The sequence below is a fragment of the Oreochromis niloticus genome, linkage group LG5 (genome assembly GCF_001858045.2).
Source record: "Oreochromis niloticus isolate F11D_XX linkage group LG5, O_niloticus_UMD_NMBU, whole genome shotgun sequence".
NCBI lineage: Eukaryota > Metazoa > Chordata > Actinopteri > Cichliformes > Cichlidae > Oreochromis > Oreochromis niloticus.
In genome coordinates, this window is record NC_031970.2 from 7,083,770 (window position 1) to 7,108,394 (window position 24,625).

The 24,625-nt window shown below is 38.6% G+C and overlaps 1 protein-coding gene across 5 annotated transcripts in view; it reads left to right on the top strand.

The window, feature by feature from the left end:
* The window catches only part of tox2 (TOX high mobility group box family member 2), a 103,976-nt gene extending 85,540 nt beyond the window's left edge, over positions 1 to 18,436 (top strand). For 2 of the 5 annotated variants that reach the window (XM_013264642.3, XM_019359332.2), the window contains exons 5-10: positions 4,279 to 4,545; positions 5,864 to 6,106; positions 11,621 to 11,701; positions 15,055 to 15,465; positions 15,548 to 15,696; positions 16,376 to 18,436. In XM_013264642.3, the coding sequence (XP_013120096.2) occupies positions 4,279 to 4,545; positions 5,864 to 6,106; positions 11,621 to 11,701; positions 15,055 to 15,465; positions 15,548 to 15,696; positions 16,376 to 16,418 (1,194 nt within the window). In that variant the 3' untranslated portion in view covers positions 16,419 to 18,436. The remainder of the gene's footprint in view (positions 1 to 4,278; positions 4,546 to 5,863; positions 6,107 to 11,620; positions 11,702 to 15,054; positions 15,466 to 15,547; positions 15,697 to 16,375) is intronic. The other 3 variants (XM_013264643.3, XM_013264644.3, XM_005460792.4) reach the window with 3 other exon arrangements.
* The last annotated feature ends 6,189 nt before the right edge of the window (positions 18,437 to 24,625 follow it).

The window sequence follows — 24,625 nt, forward strand, 5'->3', positions numbered from 1 at the left end:
AAAACAAAATGCCCCATCGTTTAATTAACTTTTGGTTTTCATTTACAATTTGAAGCTAGTCAACTAAAAGTGAATTGACTCCAGCTCTACACAAAGTACTTAATTAAAAACTGACAGATTTATTTTAGATGGCGCTAACAAGTTAAAACATGACAATTTATTGATCCTATAGCATCCACAGATGGGTTTATTATGATGCTACAGTAATAAAGCCTGCATAGCAATCAACCAGTTTATTTAAATGATGAAACAGATGCCACTCTGGTATAATCATCATAAGGACAGAGCAAGGTTAGCTGTTTTACTCGCCTCTGGTGCGCATCTCTCCTCTTTCTCCTTGTAGCTGTGTATAGGACTCTCTTCTCCCCTTCTCTCATCTCTGTGCTGGTGGTCAAATCCCCTTAGCTAAATCAAATGGTGCAGGCAATTGGAGCAGCCGTGAAACCATTTCAAAGGTAAGGTCAGCAGGAGCAGGGGAACAATGGCTTTGTGATATTCCATCTCGCACACAATGTGCTACACATAATTGGAAAGCCTTTGTTATTTGACTCCCATTTGACTATGATGTACAAGATGTGAATACAAACACGACAGGCGTAACGATGGCAGAGGAACACGTTCACACCGAGTTTCCTGGCTTTACATCACAGTTTAGGTCTGCCTGGCTGCTCATCACCAAAAAGCAATACCTAACTGTCCCCTCGCTAACTTTGCTAACTTTAATTTTACTACTTAGGCTTTTTCCTCTTATAGTTTCTCTACTTTTTCTCACGTTTTCTCTTTCAGCTTTACCTCGGTCTATTTCCATGGTGTTGTACAGAAAACAGCTACATTTCTGAAGGTTAAGCACAGATACAGAAATACCCAGCAGAGAGCAGGAATCCAATACTGTACAAGTATTCAAAAAAACATTCAAAATTTTGGATAAGTTATCAGATTTACTCAATCAAAACGATAACAGGATTTTTATGTTGTGTCACAGATTATAAAGCCAGTGCTCTTCATGTCAAGACTCCATGGAAAGTCAGTATGTGTTACATGCTAAAGGCAGAGAGCACTGACCAACTAAATCCTGTTACTCACTGTGCACTCCCACCTCTTTCTAGCCTCTTGGATGATACCAATAAGAATTAGCATACAGTACCTATGGCAACCAGCAACCTTTGTCAGATTCTTTCATAATATTTATACAGCCGTCTGCCACTAGCTTTATTTAGCTCTGGTTTGATGGCGCTATGTGATAACTTCTTGGTCTTTCTGTCTAACACAGGTGAAAGCAAAACTAAACGCACTCTGAGACAATTTCAAAAAGGATGTTGAAATTACAATTAAATTATCACAGTGGGGGTGTTTTGAGTAATGACTTCAGGATCTGTTATATCTGGTTTTAGTAACTATAAGAAAATAATTCAGCCTTTCATACTTTGGAATGGGACAATTTCATCCTTATATAAAACATCTTGTGCTATTATCTTCACACAGAGTGGAATAGTTTCTATGTTTCTGTACTTCCTGATGACTTACTGCTTCATTAGCTTGAACGGAACATGCAGCTTTAATGAAAATGGGGTTCATGAAATATGAGAGCAAACATAAATAAATACCCATTAAATAAACAAATAGCAAGTAGAGTCAGTGTTTTTTGGGGGGTGTTTTTTTTTTTTGCATTTTTTTGTTTTTTTGTTTGTTGGTTTGTTCTTATCTATAGTAAAGGAAGAAACATTGCAACTAAGTTTACTATCCCTAGTAATTTCAACGCATGCGTGTCTGTAAATCCTGTTTATTTATTTATTTATTTTTTGTCTCTACTGTTGTGGGGCTGGCCAAATATTCACGACACTGTGGCGTCTTCCCCCTGTGAACTCCGCTGCTCTGCATGTCTCCTCCTTGTTTACATTAAACATGGTGTGACTCAGATTAAAGGGTGACAATTTTGCCTGGAGGCTGTTGCTATGGAAATGCATCTGCTATAGCTATGATAGGCCATTCATGTTTGATTAATTGGTTTTTCAGTGCTTCTTGGTTTGTGAGGACCCTTAAAGAGCAAGTCCATGGAAAATGGAAAATTAATGGATTTCTGTTTCCTTCGTTTTTACTCCCTTTTCCTTCCTCCTTCCTTTTTTTTGTCTGACTACTTATTTTGCTGGAGCTATTTCCTCATGTTTTAAGAAGTGTAGTGATGGTGTTTTGAATTATGATTGGAAGTTGGAGATTGTCATGGATGGGGGAGGTTTGAGCTTGGTTATTTGAAATGCAAAACGAATGTCTTTGTTCACTGCTGGCTTTTGTGAGCAGCTGCTGAGGCAAACACAGAATCTAATGTCGTGTGAATATTACGAGTTTTCAAAGCAGGCCAGAGCTGCGCACAACATTACTTTGTTGTGCATTTTTATTCTACCAATCTACTGGGACCAATTATGATTAGAGTGCTGAGCCTTCATCTCTGAACCTCTACTCGTGTTTATCAAGACCTCATATGCTCAGGCCCTTTAAATTTGATCTTTTTAGCACTGCACTAATGTGTAATGTATTATTTAACTCATAAATGTTTAAAAGAGCTAACAAATGCTAGTTCATCACTTTCTGATCTGTAAATTCCCAAACATTCCCATTTATGCCTGCATTAAAAGCATCCTTTGGTCTGTGTTCATGTTCTGTTCTGATGAATCTTGAAATAAAGCTTTTGATGTCGTTACTGTTGAAGATCTTATTAGATGGCTAAGAACAGAACTTTATGAGCCTGATTCTGTAACCACTAAAGAATATGTTCCTGGGTCGTTCCCAGCAGTTTACAAGAGTTTTTTCAGCTTGTGCTTATAGAAGTGTTGGCAATACATTTTCTTTTCCTTTTTACAACACAATGAGCATAACATCTCAGTTCATTAATACCATTGACTCGGTGATTGCTTGACCAGGTGCTGAGACATCTGGCTTTTCAAATACTAAGAAAAAAGATTTCAGAAGCAGTAAATGAGTAAATCTTAACCTCAATACTACACAGGCTACTGTGTCCAAGGGGCCTGCACTTGGTGCCTGTAGCAGTCAATAGGAACCATAAATTGCACTTTCAGCTGTAATAGAGGGACCTATTGAAATCTGATTTCACTGATAAGCCTGTGTGTTATATGGATGAATGGTTAAACAGTGCAAAATTGCTTTGGGATACAGTTCACTGAGTGGCTTTTACATGCAAAAAGCTTGGATGCAGTTAAAAAAAGGTGCTAACTTGTAAAGCTGATTTTCTCCTTATTAAATAATAACATGCACTCTATGTGTTTTTGGCCAGCTGAGTAGCAGAACATACTACAGACATATAATCACTAACACACACACTTAGTTGGAGTCTCTACCTGTGTGTGTCTGACACAGGTAGTGTGCAGCTGTCTTTAGAGCAGTGTTGCTGATTTTGTTTGCTGTGGCCGTGAACAACATTAAACCCCATAAAAATATGGAGCTCAAAAGATGCTCGACACTCTGTAAGTCTCACAGGCGAACTACAGGGTTTGCTGGCATTCTTTGTAGCTTTATAACTGTGACCAATTTATCGATTTAAAATGTTTAATTATGGCTGGATGGATGGATCAGTGAATGGATGGATTGTGGCTGCTTTGAGCTCTCAGTCTTCCTTAAAGTATGCATTTTGCTTAATTTCTGCTTTCTCACCAAACATCAGGCTCCTTCCCAGCAATCATGTATTCAAAGTATTTTCTGGTTCTGCTAACTGTCAAAAATGTCAGGAAACAATAACCCCAAAATGTCCAGGCTTCAGATCAGTCAGGGATGTCAAAGACAGTACATTTTAGTTTTTTGTGTCTGAGTAGTTAACAGTAGAAGTCATTAGCATTTAGAGAACAAGCATGCCCTTTGATTTAATGTTGCATGTAGTTGTTTTGGTTAGTTTTAGTTTAGATATTTCACTTATTATGCGTCTCATTTTCAGTTCAGACCCTGCACAAACCTCAGTGTTGAAGTCAATTTCAGATCAAGTAATCTGGCTAAAAAGCTGCAGTTTTGTGAGACAGTGAAGAAAGAAAACCTCTCAGCCTGAGGTCATTTGTAAGACCTCTTTTTTCTTCCAAAAGACAACTCCCTCTAGCAATCCCAACTTTTTGCGCATAATTCATTGTATTATATTTATATTTTGTCCAACACATATACACAATTTCTCCAATTTGAACATGTCATCTCCACTTCGAAACATTTGCATATTTGGCTAATTGGCAGTCAGGAGTTTTAAGTAGAGAAGATAGTAAAGCTGGTGTTCTTCTCTCACCCCAGATGCAGGAGATGGCTTTGCACCACCACCAACAGCAACACCATCACCAGCATCCTGATGGCGCTCATTATGACCCTGCCCGTAACCACACCCTGATAAACAACTCACCTCCGATACTGCCCAACCCCATGAGTGCACTATCCCAGCTAAACCCACAGGTCAGCCGGAGTGCAGTGCCTCATGGTTCCCCCTCACCTCCCGGAAGTAAATCGGCCACACCCTCCCCTTCAAGCTCCAATCAGGAAGAGGAGACTGATCCTCATTTGAAGGTACTGGTGTGGCTTCTCTGGCATGTAGCAGTGGCGATAAAGGCTTGGCAGTGCTTGTACCAGGTTGTTAACATGTAATCCGCAGTGCTGAGTTTAAGAGGAACACAGGAATAGGAATGCTTGTGCTTGGGTTATTTGGCTGCCTGGAAAACTCGAACATTGCTGGAGTTGGAGCTATGGCTATTTTTTTCCTTTCATGCTTTTAAAAAAGAAACTTTTTGAGATATTTACTTTTAATCTCTTCAAAAAGTTCAAAATCTATGCCCTAATAGCAAAAGGAAATTCTGTTTCCCATGTTACTTTAGTGAATACCTGTCATTCTAATCTAGGTTTGCTGCTTATTGTTAGACACACAGGAGCTGATATTAAACCCTTTTTTAATTTCTATAATGAATGAAGATGTGAGACATGTTTTAATAGGTTGGCGTTCTTGTCAACAACAACGTGATCTGTTGCCGGTCCTCCCCAACTTTGTCACTGCTTTACCATGTTCTCAGTTACAGTCTGGTTCCAAAGTAACCACTCCTTCATTTAAATCACTCATTCATTTAAATGAGAAGAGAAGGATAGTTGTTTACATTCATTTGGTTTATGTAAATCTGTAAAACTGCTTTCATAAATTGCCCACCAACCAGTGTCTCTGTGGATTTGCTTCGTTTCTGTCAGAGGAATGTGAATGAGTGTATAATTGAATCTGCCACTTCCACAGTGTTTCAGATTCATCTGTGTATTTAACTGCCAGCTCACAGTGATACAGTATAACAAGAAGGGGATCCTTTAGTTTAAAAAATATATATTTCCCAGCCTATACATCTTTGCTGTGCTTCTCACTGTGTGTGTGAATAAAAATGATTACCATCTCTCCTATCAGTAAGTAATTCCATTTGCTCTCTCCAATTCATTCTGAGACCACATCAAAGCCAGAGCAGATACAGCAGGCGATTTAAAATTCCTTTCACCCCTAGCATGAAAATTCAGAATTTATGACTTGCTGAACAACTGCAAAATAAAGATTTGAAAAGGTTTGATACATTCAAATAACAGATGTTATTTTTGACAAAGTAAGGCAGGGAGAAAAACTGCTGTCAACCAGAGTCTCTGTGTGTAAATTGTTACTGTCGGTGAATCATTGCCGCAATATCCAAACACTGGGTATTGAACAGAGAAAAGAAATTAAGGATTTAATGAAGCTTACATGTTTCACCTGGGCACAGCGCTATAAGCATTCATCAACAATGCAATTATTCATTCCGAGTCGAATTAGTAGACTCACTTTCAGTGTCAATAAGCTGTTTTTTTGTTTTGTTTTGTGCCACTGATGGTCTTCCAGATCACGGGTGAGAAGCGACCGTCTTCGGAGATGATGAAGCCCAAGCCCAAACCCCAAAAAAAGAAGAAGAAGAAGGATCCAAACGAGCCTACAAAGCCTGTGTCGGCCTACGCCTTGTTCTTCAGAGACACTCAGGCAGCCATTAAAGGACAGAATCCCAATGCCACTTTTGGAGACGTATCCAAAATAGTAGCCTCCATGTGGGATGGTCTGGGAGAGGAGCAAAAACAGGTAGGCTTTTTTAATATTCATGTTATACACTATGAGTTCTGGAAAGATCTTTTTTTTTGTTTGTTTATCAAACATCTAAAAAAAATACCTTGCAAAAGTTCTAAATTCACTCCATGAAAACTGAAACAGTTTTGACCTTGTGGCAGTTGTGACTACCCGATGGCAAGAGGTTAATATCCTTTAAGTAGGAGAAGGAGCATAAAAATGTAGCTTGCAAATGAAAAATGTTTAAAGACAAAAGAGAGAAAAAGAAATAAGCTAGGATGCATTGCTATCACCTTTTAGGATGATGCCAGCGTGGTAAAATTGTGAAAAAAGAAAAAGCAAAACAAAGAAAAACAGATGCCTATTTACACATTGAGCAGCTTGCGTCTGCCTACCTAACAATTACAAGTTCAGTATTCACTCACCTTTTAGATCTGCTTTTGGGTTCCAACAATTGTTGATGGACATACTGAGTTTTATTTAGCTGGTGATAATTTTCCTTGGCTTCGCCATTATAATGAGCGACCCGTTTTTTTTTTGTTTGTGGGGGGTTTTTTTGGAAGTTGAATAATGCATCAGTAAAAACTTGTAATTCTAATTCTACAATTAAAGAACTACCCGCCACTCTGGGTGATTGCAGCTTGCATGAGAGTGAAGCAAAGAACATTTTTTATGCTTATATTTTATGAAGTGAGAGTCTCGTATTAAACGTCTTTCATATTATCAGTTTTTCTTGCACTCACACTTGTAAAGTTTTTAACCACCAGCAGTGTAACTATATTTACCTGAACTGAATGGTCAATTTGATTTTATTATAACCCAACCTGTGCATATGAAGCTGCATTAACATGTACTGCAGTTTAGAGGTTTCCTGTCCAGCACATTTTCTCTATTTCATTTTCCACATTCCAGTCCAACAGGCAAAGTCAAAGGTTTTTTTTTGTCTGTGTGTTTGTGGTAACAAATGATGGTGTGAAATGAATGAAAAACGAGACAGTCTGATGATCATGCGCAGACTCATATTTTTAGAATATCCAGTCAGGGCGCAGCCTATTGGGTGTCAAATAAAAGCACCTGTCTCCATGACAAAGTGCAGCCCATTCTCCCCAGCCCCAGCCACCATCTACCAGACCCTATCTAGCATGTGTGTTTTTCTCCCACCAAACCTACTTCATACGCTGGACTTTGGAGGCCGTCTGTCCCTTTTATTTGCAGTTAATTTTTGCCGCCTTCACCAGGGCTCTTCACCATGAATCTTCATTTCGCTGCTGACACCCTTGAATGTGAATTCCTCATTTCCTGTCCTTTTATTTATATCTGTTGCCTGGTGATTTGATCATGCTGGGAATACAAGATTAGCAATTGCCTTGTCCTTGGTTTTGCCTCAAGGACATCTTCTCCTGAAATGTTATTGTTTGTGCTGCTTAACCCCTTGTGTCCCGGTTTCTTATTCACCTTAGATTTTGCACTGCAGATGCAACTCTCTTTCTTTCTGTCTCTGTATGTCTGTCTTTATCTCATCCTTTATGCATTTGTCCTTCACAGCTCTACCTGGAAGCACAGACAAAACTAATAATATGGCAATTCCACCATTAAAATCCAGCCATTTAGCATGCCATTTCACAGCTAATTTTTTGATTTGTTTGTGCATTCATGTGTTTAATCAAACATGTCACCTCGCAAGACACATAATTAACTTGAGGTAATGATGTCATTATGGAATAAAATGTAGTAGCCTGTCTGGGCAATAACACTGTGAGTGCTCTAATTATTCTCACTGACTAGCACTGTCATTTATTCCAGGCCAGCAAATGGATAAACTTGATAACCGTGTATTTACAGAGTACAACCAATTCAGCTAGTGCACATTAATCCTCATTAAAGTCATTAAAATTTCTGTCCTGGTCTTTCATAATGAAATAAATTCATGAAAGGACATTATAGCGTCCTGCATTCACATCTGCTGGTTGGTAATATAATAGTAAAATGCATTCGTAATGCGCTCGTATCCTAAATATTTTGGGTAACATTTGATCTCCCTTGAAAACAAATGAATAAATGTGATAAAAATTTGAGCTTGGTAGTCATTTTTGTTATTTGAATAAATAAAAAACACTGGTCACATACAAAAGTAAGTGAACCCCTACATGTATTGTACCTTCTGAGAAATAAACTAGATTTTATGCCAATTTTTCGGTTTGCTGTTTTTACGGGATGCCATAATACCAAGAGCTAAAGAGCTCCTTCAAACTGATTTAAATTGGTCTCCAAATTATTTGAATTAAGTAATTTCACTGCAGGGACGGTTGTCTTCAAGTAGGGTAGATTGCAAACAACTGCCACTTTCTCCAAAAACTGTTTGATGCCAAACACGTCCAGGAACCCTCAAATTTCATTACAGAATCCGCAGGTCAAAATGCATTTTTGCATCCAAGAAGACTAGAAGAATGCGCAATTTGAGTCCTGTTGTCCTAAAAAAAAAACCATTAAAGCAAAACTAGAGTTAATGAGTGAGCAAAAAGGTAAAGACAAAAACGTGTTGTAGAGAAATGACCAGTTGATATGCTCTGTGTTAGTGTTACAGGAGAAAATTATCACAACTGCTACACCTCTAGCTTAGTCTGAGAGCTAGCTTTCTGCCTCAGGGAGTGGGCAGCCTGCAGTATTTGCTAATGAAAAAAATAGAATTGTGCATCATATCCAAGAGTGTTTGAAGATAATGGGACACCTTCTATCCAAAAGTTAAAGGTGAACTAGAAGTGTGCCTTTTAACAGGAAAATGATTTTTAAATCCACCTAAAAATGGTTCAAAAAGTAGAAATGAAAGGTTTTGGTATGACCTGGTCAAACCGTAGATCTGAATCCTGCTGTGTGCTGTTGTTAGGCATGCCACATTTACAGTATCTGTAGAGATTTTATTAAAGAGAATCAAATGTTTGCTTGTACAAAGTGTCAAAAGGCCTAAAAAATCCAAGACATCTACTTACTTAATTGTTGGCTGTCACGTCATCTCTCTCGGACCCACGAGGTGTGCTCTCTCATGTCACAGTCAGACCCTCTGGAGCCATGCAGGACCTCCAGAATGTAAACACAACCCTTCCCCTACGCACAGCTTTGTTTTAACTAGATCACAGCCCCTGTTTCCAATTACCTATAGCGCTCGTCAAACACACAGTGCAGCAAAATTCACATAAGTGCACTGAAGGCAGTGTTTTTTTATTGCTGTAGTTTATTGAAGAAACGATCAAAAGTTTCATTGTTGTGATTTATGTTCCTTCTGTGATTCTTTTTGTTACGCTTCAGTGTGCATTTTTCCCACTTTGCTTGTGTTGTTGTGTATTCTCCAGTGCCGCCCTTGAGTTTGCAAGAACAAAGTCTTGTTTTTTTCTTTTTTAAATTCATGTTTATGTTCATATTTTCTTTTTTTATTAAGCTGTTTTCATAGCTTGCACGCTATACAGCGCTTTTTAATTCCCAAAGGCCTTTGCTTTATAGTGCAAGATCAATGCATTATTTGGGCTGTGCTATCCCTCAAGGTGACTACATGTTAAAGCTGCCCCAGAAACACAAAAGAACACTTTTCTTGTTTTTGTTATTTAAGATTAAGATCAATTTTCAGTTTTTACTGCAATGGGGAGGAACAGTGATAATGGATTTGGGGAGGAGGGAGGAGAAACCTTAGTATTATTTAATTGAGTCTGTGTTGATTTGTACCAGTGAAAGGGAGGAAAGAAAAGAGCACTGTCAGTTTGAAAAGATGGCATGTTTAGATATTAAACTCCTTCTCTGTGTTAAGTTTAAAAATCTGTCGCGCAATATTCAACTATTTTTAGTCCGTTTTCTGCGTCTTTGTCTAGTATTCTAACACCGTTGTGCTTTTTTTTCTTTCGTTTTAATGTGCCTCTGCCTATTTCTCCTCCATTTTGCTTCCCGTTTGTTTCCTCTCCTCCTACTTCTCCTCTCACCAATCGTCGGGTCTTTCAGTCATAGAGTAATCACTCTCTTCAGTGTCAGCAGGGTGCAGAGTTATTGTCTCCTGTAATTAACTGGTTATCAAACAAGAACATTTCATTAAGGTACAATTAGGGGCTAATTCAGCCGGGACACCTCTGTGTCAGGATTACGATAGAGGCATATGCTCTCTCCTTGCAGCTTTGTTATTTTTTATTCATACTGACCTGCAGCCTTTGACGGCTTCAATTGCTAATGAATCTGCCCACTTTGGAATAATTAGACATCCTTAGGCATGGTAATTTATTTAAAAGTATCCGTCGTTGCGCAAATCATTAGCTGTGTTAAATTAATTTGAAATTAAAGCTGCTGGGAGTAGTTTGGGTTATTAAAGAAGCAACCGTGGGTCTGTCAGTCTATAAGAGGTGATGGGTAAGCCCGTTTTTATTTTTTTATTTTGTATTTTTTCAATGAATTTCCTCATGGGGATCATTATTATTATTTTGATTGATTTTTTTTACTTGTTTTTATTTTTAAAGTCTGGATGAGTGCCTAATTCATCCATTCTTGTTCCAAAATGTCTATCAAAGAAGGAAAACAATTATGATATTGTAAATAAGGATGAATGAGTGGATAAACATCAGCTGTTTGAGCATGAGATTGTATCCGCCGTCATCCCGGTTTGTTTGCTGTTCTTTGTGTATGTCTGTTTGTTTATCGACTGTACGTGTTAGCGGCTGCCAGCCTATGCGCATTTGGCAAGGCATGAATGCTTAATGGTTATCCTACCCCACCTCTTTGAAAGAAATGACCCCGTCCACAGAGCCACAGACAGTCTCCTCGCGGAGGATCAGTAATTACCCAGTGCATTTAGTCACGCACAAACGTACATTCTCCTTTATATTAAAACGTTCCTGAGATGAGCTGAGATCTGAGTCTTCCTTATCGATTTAAGGATGGACTTTTTGCAACTTGCTTTTCCTGCATCACAAAGGCACTGGCAGCCATAAAGAGCCTGTGAGTGACATGTGATGACATTAATTCGAATTCCCTGTCTTAACGCATCATTTGAGGTTCATTCAGAAGGCTTGAGATTGCTTCTTTGCTAATGCTGTTTTGAATTCTTTTATTTATTTTTTTCCCCCTCGTCTGAATGATTTGCTGGGACATCAGCTCTGATTAAGAGATGAGCAACAGCCTTAATAGAGGAAGAGACAGAAAAGCAGTACACAAAATGACAAACAGCATCTCGCTCCTCATTTAACTCTGCAGAATTTCAAACTATTTTCACGCTATTGTGCACAAGCTTTATGCACATTTCATTCTGGATATTCTGAAGAAAAAGAACTACTTTCAGATACGCAAACATCATGCAGATGGTCAAATCTCCCTGACCTGATAACTGGGAAGTGAATGCATTCGATATGTTTTTCATCATGGAGTACACCGCCGGGTCACGCAATCACACCATGACTCCCAAAATCTCATTCACATCAGTCAGTGTGGACCACAGGGTCATTTTAGCCTTTCACATCACCTTGTAATCAATCGTTGTTGTTGTTGTGTTTGTTCCTGCAGAGCTACAAGAGGAAAACAGAGGCTGCTAAGAAGGAGTACCTGAAAGCCCTGGCCGCCTACAGAGCCAGTCTGGTTTCCAAGGTAACAGCGGGGGTCACGTCTTTGATATACATGGGTCAGCGGCGATATAAGGGATGATAAATTAGACAGAATTCCTTTCACTTTTATTCCATGGAAAGGGTCCACAAGCTGCACTGAGCTATGTTTGTGCATATATATATGTGTGTCTGTGTCAGAGAGAGAAGGAGCCTGTGTGTGTGCTCACAGGAGAACAGTGAAAATTAGGCCTCAAACACACCCGATTTGGAACCTGGGGAGAAATGGAAAGTAATAGTACATGCGTGTGTGTTTCCTGTGCATGTGTAAGAGTAGAAGTGGACATTACCTGTCATTTGCTATCCTCTTGGTGTTTCTGTCCTCCCTGATGCGCCACTAATGTGTTGCCTGAGGTCTGCGCACACCTACTGCTCTCTCTTTGATGCAGGTTACTACAGTTTAGCTCAGCACATTAACATATTTTTATCAATGCTTGTGTAAAAAACAAAACAATTCCTAATTATTTTCTTTAAAAAAGCTGCTAGACTACTAGTCCTCATTGGTTTGTCTGTACTACAGTCGTGATGGTACAGGGATGTCAGTCTTTTGGTGTACAGCATTTTATTTCTCCCTTTCTGCATTGTGTTTTTTTTTAAATACAACTCTAAATTGCATTAGCATATACCGAGCCCCTCCTCTTTTCCCTCCCTCCTCCTGTCTCCACTAAGCACAGCGCCTCACTTCCTCTCGTGCTCATGGGCCGAAAACAAGCACCTTGATTAAGGCATGAATAGTTAATTCATCAGCCTCTTCACTGTGGCATACTTTCAGCTAAAAAGACTATTCTCATCTCTTGTCTTTGCTGCAATTAGACATTCATGTCATTGCTCCTATACAGGGGCTTGATTGATACTATATGCTGGTAGATTGCCAGTCAAAAATCTGACTGACTAAAATAAGCCTGCAGACCCTCCTTCACTCATTCAGGATCAGCCAATCTGAATGCAGGGCTGAATCTCATGATTCAACACGACTCTCTTTTTTTTAATTACCAATGAAGGGGTCTTTTCAGAGTGAATCGGGGTGGGTGGAATTGGAGGTAATTGGAGCTTCATTTGAAAGATTCACTTCTTAAGCGTGCACCTGTTGCCTTTTTGTTTTGTGACTCATGTTAGTTTGTTTGTGAGGAGAGAAGACAAACTAAAGTTTCTTAGCTACCCACTATATGCCATGTCATTTCTCTCATGTTTGTTTCAACCTAAAAAACTCCACACTGAGAATTTAAAAAGTTTACATTTTAAAAAGATGCACTTTATATTAAATATCATATTCGTTTCAGTCTTGGCAAACTATCTTTCAACTTAAATATTGTTTATTGTAAATCCTTCTGCTGCAATACACAACTTTAAATGTCTGCAAGTCTCAAGTTGACACAGATCAAATCTATTATCTCACTCTTTTCCTCTCTTCTCACTTCATTTTTTTTAGCATTTCATTTTCCACTTGACCCTCCGAATGTGTCTGTCTCTCTTCTTTATCCATCCATTCATTCCCGTTCCATTGATTATTTCAGGGATTCAGTTGGATGGATGGGAGCCATAAAAAAGTAGCAAACCACCTCATATAACTCCAGCCAGTCCGACAGTTAATGAGAAATACTGGATGCATTTCATAGATAGACATACACTTTCCCCCATGAAAAAAAAGGGAGACAGAACAGTCTGCAGAACAGATGCGTGTGTACTGCATGTGAGTGCAGTGGAGGTGGGCGGGGCTAGGTCATTTAATACATTAAAAACAGAAAGAATAAAGAATGGGTGGGAACTATAGGTTGAATAAGCAAAGATAGCTTAATATAATAACGAATGTTTTAAAATTTGAGTACTTTGTGTTTTTTATATGGTACAGCCATGTGAAGAGGATGGTAGACTCTCTTTCAGTTCTAAGATTTTACGCATTAGATATACTAAAACAGTCTGTTACTTAGCAAGCTCTAAAACTATTTATACAACCTCAGATGAGCAGCAATACATGACATATGACACCATGTCATTGCTTATGAAACAAACACTAAGCTAAATTGGAAAAGTGTGAAAAACTAAGTATATCCCATGATTCAGTAGCTTGTAAAACCACCTTTTGCAGAAATAACTTGAATGTTATCATTTTCTGTAAGAATTAATCAGTCTGTCACATTGTTAAGAAAAGAATTCAGACCATTATTTTTTACAGCCTTCACTTTATTGAGGTTTTGTGGGGTTTTGTTTATGCACAGTTCTCTTAAGGTGCTTACAAACATTTCAATCAGGTTGAGGTCTGGACTTTTTCTGGGCAGTTGTCTTTCTTTTTCAGCCATTCTGTTGTGGATTTGCTGCTGTGCTTGGGATCATTGTCCTGTTGCATGACCCAGTTTTGGCCAAGCTTTAGCTGTCAGACAGATGGCCTCACATCTGACTCTAGAATACTTTGGTGTACAGAGGAATTCATGATAGGCTCACTGACTGCAAGGTGCCCAGGTCCTGTGGCTGCAAAACAAACCAAAATCATCACCCCTACACCACTGTGCTTGACAGTTGGTATGAGGTGTGTTTCTGATCGGCTGTTTTTGGGTTTCGAAAACCAAACATCTCCGCTTTGGTCTTATCTGTCCCAAGGACATTGTTCCAGAAGTCGTGGTTTGTTCAGGTGCAACTTTGCAAAACTAAGCAGTGCAGCCATGTTCTTATTAGAGAGAAAGTACTTTCTCCTGGAAACCCTTCCATACGAGCCATACTTGTTTAGTCTTGTTCTAATTAAACTGCTATAAACTTTAACATTTAGCACGCTGAAGCCTGTAGACTCTGAGAAGTATCTCTTGCATTGCATGGTTTGACCTTGGAGTATATTTGATGGGATGTCCACTTCTGTGATGAGTGGCAGCTGTCTTGAATAGTGTGAATAATCTTTCTCACTGTACAGTGCTTTTATACATCTGTTATAGACTTGCTGATGATATTTAATCAAGTACAGCACTTACTGTCTTTATTCCTATGGAAATAGTAGGGGTGTTGTTTGCAATATACAGCTTGTGCATTTTGGCTTATTACTGGTAAACTCGAAGCTTAGTGTCTTCCCCAGGAATACTTTGGTATGTAGACTGGAAACCCGAGCAATGGAACCACCAACCAAGTGGTTGTTGCGTGCTTGCACTCATCACGTTCAAGCAATATTTGCATGCTAAAGTTGCACATACAATGATTTTAAATGAGAGTATATGGGGACTGAGTTAGCCTTAAGTGGTGATACAAACAATTATTATTTTTTATACTGGGTTCTATGTTGTACTGCAATAAGCCATAAGAGTTAATATATTGTTACATGGATTGTAACCATTGTTCTTGATTTTCTCTCTCTTTAAGACATATAATGACCCCGTGGAGACAAAAAGTGCCCAGACAAGTCAGGCTTCTCCACATATGATGCCAGGCAACCCGCCGCTGTACAGTGTGCCACCTCCTCCCCAGCCGTCATCGCCATACCTGGGGCCTGGGGCCTTCCCACTTACTGACCTGCAGAGCTATGCAGGACACGCCCCTCGCCACACTCTGTCGCAGACACTCAGCCAATCGCAGATGCTGCCCAGCATTAGTGCCTCTCCCCCTTCCTCCTTCCAGATCAGCCCACCACTTCACCCCCACCAGCAGCTCTCCCTGCACCAGAGCTCACTCCTCAACCAGCCTATCCGCATGCAGCAGGTCCAGTCCCAGTCAATCATCTCTCACCAGATGGGGCTTCAGGCCTCTCTTCACTCCCCACCTCCAGGGCAGCAGGTATAGTGACAAACTAAGACACGTCTGCTGCTAGGAGATTATAATTTAAGATGTGTGCCTAATTTTAATGTACTCCCTATAGGGTTTTTCCCACCTCCAGTCAGAGTACCAGAAGAGCATTGGGGGTTCCCAGTCTCCAGGAGCTCCTGGCCCTGGTCCAGGCCCTGGAGTGGCTCAGACCCATGATTGGGACAATGAATACTGCAATCGGGAGTGTGGCAACCACTGCAGGTCAGTGGAAATTCTTCAAATCATATCATGTTAAATAAATGTGGAACACAGACAAATTAATTACACTTAATGGTAAAAAGCCTCAGTTAAAAAATGGAATTTGACACCATATTTACCTCATAATTTAGTTGCATTTGACCTTAGACCAGAATTCCTGCAGAAATAAGTTATAGTATAGTTATAGCTATGGCAGATGTCTCTTCCACTGCTTTTGCAAAGTAAGTGTTGAAAATTGTCAGCTCTCTTCCATTGAGACAGGGGAGACAGCTGTAGAGGTAATGGTGAGATAATAGAGCTTGTCATGTGTTTGTCAGACAGCAGTAAAAAGAAGAGAAAAAAAAAACAAGTTCCAAACACAAGTTTTCACTCTTATTATACTAAATGATTTGGCAAACTGCGCAGCCCTGCAGCACTGAAGATATCGTAAGTCAATAGTGCTGTTCATGCTCAATTACAGTGCAATTTTTATTTCATTAAGAGGGTTTGTTTTGAGAAACAAACTAAGAAAAATTAAATGATCACCACCAGGGAACGATCATGCAATCAAGGAAAAATGCACCTCTGATTTCCCTCTTCCTTTCTATTTTGTAGAGTTGTAGAGTGTGACTCATAATCTAAACTGTGCCGTGTTTTTGATTTTCCGTTTTTTTGTTTGTTTGTTTATTTGTTTTTTTTCCAGTGGCAACATGATAGGCAGGGACAAGCCACTCTACCTCACCTGAAACTGAAGATGATACTCTGTCGACAAAAACGACACAGAGGAGTCTACTCTCATCCCCTATTCCACTCCCCCACTCCTCCCCCAACCCCTCCATTCTTCTTCTTCTTCTTCTGACGTGCACACTTACATGCAGTGTACACTTGACATACAAACACACACATGCACATGCAAACGCACACATGCCGCTTCACACACACACACACACAATCACACACGTCACCACCACCTTTTTTTGTCAGTGTAATTTTTATTTTTCTCAGTTTCTAGAACTTGTGAACAGAGTTTGATGACTACTGTCTGTACCACTTAATGTATTAGCAGTCCTCTTGCTGTTGAAATTTGCCAAGCACTTATAAAGCCTCCCCCCACGCCCTACCCACCCACCCCTCTCCCACCTTCTGAGTTGTGTGTCTCTGCCCCCTCTCTGATACAGGCCGGGCTGCAGAGCACTCCTCTCGTGTGTCACCATAAAGTCCCCTCAGGGACCCCATCCAGCTTTAATTAGAACAAGAAGAAAGAAAAATACTCTTCCTTTCCTTTAATCGCTTTATTTTCCATTTGTTTTTTTCTTTTTTTTGTTGTTATTGATGCTGTTTTATTTATTTCTGGCTTGCAAAACCGTTCCTCTTTTTTTGCCAGTAAGCGATGGGCCCTGTTCTATAGAGAAATATTAACATTTAGTAGGTTCTAGCAGGCCTTGATGTTATCGTAGCTTTGCTTAAGGGCCTGCAAATTAATACAAAAAGTCTGGGTGGGGAAGAGAAACAAAACAAAAAGAATCTTTTTTAATATTAAAGACCTGTTGAGGTCTACTGAGCTGTCACAGTGTGATTGTAAATATCACTTTTATGGGATCAAATTGGGAATTGGAAGTCCAGATAGATTTGTTTCTTCTTTAATATTACCTGTAAGTCATTGTGTGTGTGTGTGGGTGTGTGTGGGTGTGGGTGTGTGCGTGTGCGTGTGGGTGGGTTTGTGGGCGCATGCATGCCTGGACGTTAGAATGTACCACATTCATGACGTGTGCGGCTGAGTATGTATGTGTGTACATGCACGGACACATGTGTGCAGGAGTGTCTCAGCGTTCGAGCGTCGAGTCTTTCTCGTGAATTTTAACAGCCTTGTGCAGCTGGATTTCAGAGGAGTATTTCACACTCTCATTCTTGCATTAAATCTGTGCTCACTGGTGTGTTTTTTTCCAATAAAGTTCAATCTAAAACTGAATACACAATATGTGTCCTGCAGATCATTAAATGGAAAGAGCCAGGTGAGAGATGGAGAGCAAAGAGATAGAAAAAGAGAAAGAAGCGCTGTGAAATAAAATGAGATGTAATGTTGCAGGTGAAAAAAAAATTGCCTCAAAATGCCTGCCCCACCCTTCTGTTATGTTGTCTGACCATAATGTCAGTTTTGTGTCCTTCTACAATGAGAAGTGAAGTAATGAAATATGTGAATGGAGCCATCACAGCCACATTACGGTGACTTTTATAACTTTCCAGTTGGTGTTTGGTTGTGTTGATCTCATCTTTTTTTAAACTTTTGTGTGATTAACAGAAATGCATTTTGATGACAAGACATCTCGTTTTTATCTCTTTAAGTGTAGCATCATTTCAGTTTTAGTTGCTGCAAAACTATAACATTTTAAGTTGTGTACAAAAAAAAAAAACCCTGCCAATTGTAGTTATTTTATTTGTAAAGCCAGTAATGATAAATATTTTAAATGGTTATCAGCATATTGTTTTCTGCTAGTTGCCCATCAGCCATTTGACAGGTTCTTATTTATAAAATAAAGTAGATCACCTTTGCTTCTTATGATGGAGGTATATTTTTATTCTTATTTTATTGTTTCTTTTCTTTGGTTTGATAAACTTAATGATGATGACCACAACAATGATTATTTCTTTATTTTTTACATTTTGGGTGCTGCTCTTTTCTTTTCTTGCCAGCAGCATCGGTTTGTGTCACAATGCTTCTTTTATTTCAAACCTGCATAATAAAGACTAAAAAGTTTAAAAGTGATCACGCCTGCTCTTTTCCCTGCGGACTTAATGTCTCTCTTTTTGTTTTTTTCCTTCTCTAATTAGATGATCACACCTTTTGTGAAGACGTGGTAATAGTTATTTAAAAAAAAATCACAAACACCCCCAACTTTCTGTACTGTACACTGCATTTGCACCTAGGAAGGTCACATATTTGTATCCTAAATTTACATTCAACTCAGGGCTCCAATGGCATCAACTAATTAGCCATGGATACAGTGTGCACCAGCCAGCATTGATATTGCCAGTAAACTATTTTAACAAACAAGAGAGCAGATGCGAGAAGACGTTTGCTTGTGAAAGTAGTGCATCGTAGGCGTCTAGTGTGAGATAAAGAGAACAGAGGAATGCAATGTGCATACAAACTCAGGCAACCGTCCAAGTGCTGATTTTACCCCAATTGCACACAAGTCTTCTTAGAGACTTTATGAGAGAGGGGAAGAAAGATTGAAATGGAACTGTCACGATCCCTTCATTCAATGTTTTATTCATGTTATGTCTGCCTGCCGTCTCTTCTTCAGTAGTATTGAATTGGCAAATAGATCATTATTGGACAATTGGAAAACCTGCCACTTTGTGATATGACACACATTATATGAAAATCACAGTCATACATTCTTAATGTAGTGTCAGATAAAAGGGGTTTTGGGTGAAGCCACACAGACTTGCCTCTGTGCCTTTTGTGTGCACGCAGTGTTGTGCTCGTATGAATATCTTCTTATGGAAGCGTGTTTCTTCTTTTTTATGTTTGGGTGTTGCCTCTCTAGCTGTAGGTATATTTGTGCATACAAAAGTGGTGTGGTAACAATGGGCTGTTTCTGCTCTACTGTGAATTCAGTCTGTGCTTGCAATCATTGTCTGAAGTAATACTGTAGTAAATACTTCTAGAAGACCATATCAATTTGACACTTCCATCAGCTCCTTTAATCCCATCCCTCATCCCAAAGTCAAAGTCATGAGGCCAACAGAGAATGAAAAGCAACAATTTATGGTGGAGGATGCCATTGAGAAGAGGTGAGTGCAGCAGTCTTGTTGGTTTCCATTGATTTGAAAAGACCACTGCTGCAACTAAATGGATGATATGAGTAACAGCAGGCAGGATGACAAAGACGGGGTCAGTGTGGTATCCATCTAGTAGACGGTGATGAGAAACCGTTATAAAGTTTATCTTTAATGTATCGTCCAAAAGGTTAAAACTACCACAAAAGTATCTTTGCATTCAAAAAGGCAAAGATAGACAATGTGGATAGAAGTGTGCAGTGTCCTCAAATATTTTATGATCCAAATAACCCAGTGTTTTTTAGTGTTAGAAACACACTGTACATGCCTTAACTTTAGTTTTCTTTATTGATATTACAAAAAAGCCTGGACTGCAAGTTGAGAATAGCCAGTGATGGAAAATTTTCATCACCAACACACTTGTAAAATTCCCCTGTTATGTTTAAAATTCTTCTATATTTGCTCATTACCAGTGCACTTTAAATGAGGGGGAGGGGTGAAGCTGATCCCATGATACTGACTTCCCTCTGTCCTTGATACAGGTGAGAAGGTCAGTACTATGGTTAAACGAAAGGCTTACATGCAACTGAACTCCAAACACACCAACCCTCAGAGACCAGCCAATGCAGCATATAGGCAAAATGTTTCAGTTGCAACTTTGGTGCTGCGGTAAGAGAAACAAACAGCAGGAAATGTGGGTGGTTTTAACAAGAAATGAGTTTCGCTTTGTGTTGAGAATCAGTTAAGGTTTCTTTTTTATGCTGACTGTACTGCACAAAATGTATTGGTTAATCTACAAAACAGAAGATTTCCTGCATAATTCGTGAATAACAATTTAACACAAAATCTTCTAATTATTCTGCTTTTCTTTACAAAAAAGAGCTAAAGTGCTTTTTCTAAGTATTCAAACACTAAAAATCTGCCAAAAACCCAAAACAAACGTGTATAGATAGCTCTTTTTGAGTTGTTTCACCTAAGGTTTAGCTTCATGCTGTTGCACAAAACACTAAAACAAACATGGGGCTACAACATATATCAGAAAGAGTACAATGGGAGGGACAAAGCATACTTGCGGTTTCACACCTGTAGACATTTACGTAATCCAGCATATATGCTATGTCAGTTTTACCAACCATTCGGTAGGTCTTGTGGTGACCGAATTTCATCCGTTTCCTGTTTTTTTTGCAATATTACAGACAAATGTTTCAACGGGTTGCATATATCTGTTATATAATGAGGAGTTCATTTTTTAAAAATCTAAAATTCCCCTCAGACTCATTGTGATACATCAGGTGAGGAAGAGTTTCTCACTATGATTGGATTAACTCAAATTTAAATGTATCAATATCAATTTAGCAACGTTGCCTCACACCTTGTAGGGCCACACGAAAAATGGGTTTCTTGACATTATATGGCAAAAACTACACAGTTATTACTGTTACTGCATCATAGCCGAGCTAAATATTTGCAGTAATCTGTTGAAAATTTGTTTTATGATGCTGCCACTTGCTAATGAATAAAAATCAACTCCAATAATTAATAAACACCCCATGTCTTTTCCAAAGTAATTAGCCATTTAACATCAATGTGTCTATTATGTCAACTAACTAATGAAACAGTGGAAGATTTAGTACCTTGGAAGGCAAATATTTCTGTCTGGTATTTATAACCCTAAAACAGATCTAAATAATTATCTTTAATTTTCAAATATAAGACACTAGACTTTTTGTTTTCTATTTCCAAATGCAATATGGATAGTTAAAAGGCATCTAAGAGTGACCAAAAACTTAGTTGTTGCAGGTGTGGTTCACTGTCACAGTATCATTCATTTCAGACAATGCATATTTCCTACACATTATTCTATTAAACTGCAACGAAAAAGGGATGTACAAAAGCTCATACTGCACTTTCGATTTTTGTGTATATGTGAACATTGTGGTTTAGAGTGTTAAGTCAATAGTGTCCAGATGACACCCTTTTTGATAGGTAGCAAAGTTCCTGTCCCCCAGTCCCACCCACTCATTTGGCTGTGGGACAAGAACCCTCATCTCTGTAAAAAACCCGCAGTTCTCACTGACTAAGAGGTAAAATAATAAAGTTTCACATTTCTTCATCTCAGCATTTCTTAAGTCTTGACTTGAAGTGGAGATGAGTCAGATCAAGAACCGCACACATAACTATTTTCTCATCACTACTGCTGTCGTCTGTGAAAGTCAAGTCCCTTTATGCCCTGGATCACCTCAGACTGGAGCCACAGAAAGACGACCAAACATACGCAGTCATTTTAGATGTTTGTTAAACACTGCAGCTGCTCTATTTGAGCAATATCGCCCACACATGCTCCACCTTAGATCCTCTAATAACTGCATGCTGGAGAGAGTGTCAAAAAGAAACGGTTGTGTTATTGTAATAAGTTTCCTGTCCAGATGTTTGGGATTAAAGGCTTGTTATGAAAATACAATATAGTTACTTAGGAAGATAGGTATTCGGGTCTGTCATGCACATGGCATGTAACTCTGTTAAAATAAGTCTGACGATGAGATTGGGAAAGGATTCAACTCAATATAGTGCAACATCTTGGCATGTTTTATAATAGCCAGTCCTAGCATTTGGTTGGTATAAAAGGAGTTATGTTCTTAAAATCAGCACCATAGCAACCAATCTGTGGAACATGCTTTGCCAATATACAGTAAACATAGCATCACTATACATTATAGTGATTTACTGCTTATCTTACCATTGCTGTGATACACTCGCAAGAAGCACTGCTCATTTCAAATGTGTAATTATCAAATGCAAAAATAAAGATCCTGCAAAATGGAACAAGGTTGTCCAGCCCACCATATTCATTATACTGCATGGAATATTTTGACAGGGTTTACCACTGATTTTATTGGCTGAGCTTTGGCTAGTGTAATGTATTGTGTTTCGTATTATCGTGACTCTGAAGCTGCCATCAACCGATGAAGGTCAGACAGATGTGTTACATTACACCCACAGTTATATGAATAATTTCTTTAGTTTGTTCTGTTGACCCATTTAATTGGATAAATCTGACTGAATTCAAGATGAAATGGTTAGTATGCAATGAGTAGCAGTTCTGGTAATCTATTGAGGAGTATGAAGTAAGCTAGTTAAAAATATAGACATAAATACTTTTATATTATCTAAAGTCTAAATGTATAATTTGACTATGAAAAATAACAAGAACATAATATTGTTGTTCAGGGAACATCAGCAACCACTATGACATTCTCATACTGAAATTTGATATTCAAACCAATTAAATGGTAGTTAGTATGATTAAACATACTATGTCTTTTCCCAAGCTGTTCTGCAGGCTGCAGAGATGCTTCTTCATTAAACGTTTATGTGATTTCTTTTATTACTCTTTTGAATAAATTTAATGATAGGATATTTCTTTTGGCCACTCTTTTCCCCACTTCACTGATAACAACAGACTTCAAACACAATGCGACTGCAGAAAAATAACTTTTTACAGCTTGCTTCTTTGTGCAGAGAAAATTGAGCATTTATTCAATGCTTTTATCACTTAGTACATATATAATTTTACCAAGTAACTATCAGTGCAGATGAGGACTGTGTGCTATTCGTGGCTCATAATGGCAAATATTTCCCAGAATCTCTTTTTTAACAACTATGAGGAACTTTTTTTTCCTTTTTCCTTTTTGTTCATTTTTTTGTCAGCATGCCTAAGACGTCAGCTCAGATCTCTCTGATCTTTTATAAATCTGAGCTTTTGCAGTGGTAGCCACAGTTAAATGCTAGATGATGCACTATTACGTTGGAAGATGTCTTTACTGGCTTTACTGCCTTTTTTCTTTGCAGTACATTCTCCAGTGTAAAGAACATTGACCTTTATAGCTCACTTTAATCAGTGTGTCACGCTCAGTATCTTGGGTGATTGACCTGATGTCTGTGAGAATTTTGTCGACCAAACAAATCACTGGAAACAATTGGAAAGAAACACCAAATCAAAAAAGTTTGAAGGTTTTTGCACTATCAACTAAGAGGTGGGATGAATATTTCTTTGCATCTTTTGATCTCTGAAAATTGTCATATTTTTGTCAGTTCCTGAGCAAAAGAAATCAATTTAGAATGCTGTTTGGTTCAAAGGAAATTAAAGGGAGGACAAATTGGATTGCCTTGTTGTCTTATTGTTATCACTGTGAACTCCATTGTGTCTCAAACATGGCATGTCATGCTCAGGTAGTTTTCCTCTTTTACCAATTACAGTTTTTGTGTACCTGCAAAATCCAGAATGCTTTGTGGATGATTGCAATTTTCATATTTCAAATCCAATATGCCGCTCTATCTTTAAACCCTCTCACTTTCTATTTATGTCTATGTGACAAACTTGTTTTTTTTCTTCCCAAGGGACATTTATTTTTGTCAGGTGCATTTGCATTCATTAGAATCAAATACACAAGAATGTTTTTCTTCTTTTTCTTTAGTTTCATCCCTTACTGCATCTCTTCCAAGTAATGATACTTTCTATCAGTCTAAAGTGTTTTCAATCAGTCTCCCTGGTTTTTAAGAAATTGACTTAAAAGGCTTGGAGCAGGTGAAAAATGTGGATTGAATTCTAACTTGGGATTCAATTCAAAAAAATCATCCTGAGCTCAATCACTCACTGAGCGCTACAGGGAAAAATTCAGATTAGGGCCACCATCTAACGTTGTGACTTTTACTAATAAATATTTGTTTTCTGTAAAAAATAATTGAACCTTTATTACATTTGATGTGTGCAGAATCTCTGTGTCAGACGTTTAAGACAAAGTGTTGCAGTGGTTCGCACCGTTGCCTCACAGCAAAAAAGGTTCTTTGTTTCAAACCTATCTGGAGTCTGTCTGTGTGATGTAGATGAGCAGTTTAAAGGACAAAGAATAATGCACTATATAAAACACTATATGCATGTATATTTAATGCTGCTTGTAGCAGTATTTAGAGTAGCCAGTATGACTACAAAAGTGCTATATATTCTGTTCCACAATAATTAATAGCATCTTGGGCTTTTGGAGCATGCTCAGAAAAACAAATGTTGGCTTATTGAAAAATATCAAAACAGGGTTAGACAGGACAAGGGAACCATTTTCTCTTTTAAGTTTAAAGGTTTTGGCTGAAGCGAAACAAGTCGTGATTCATCCTC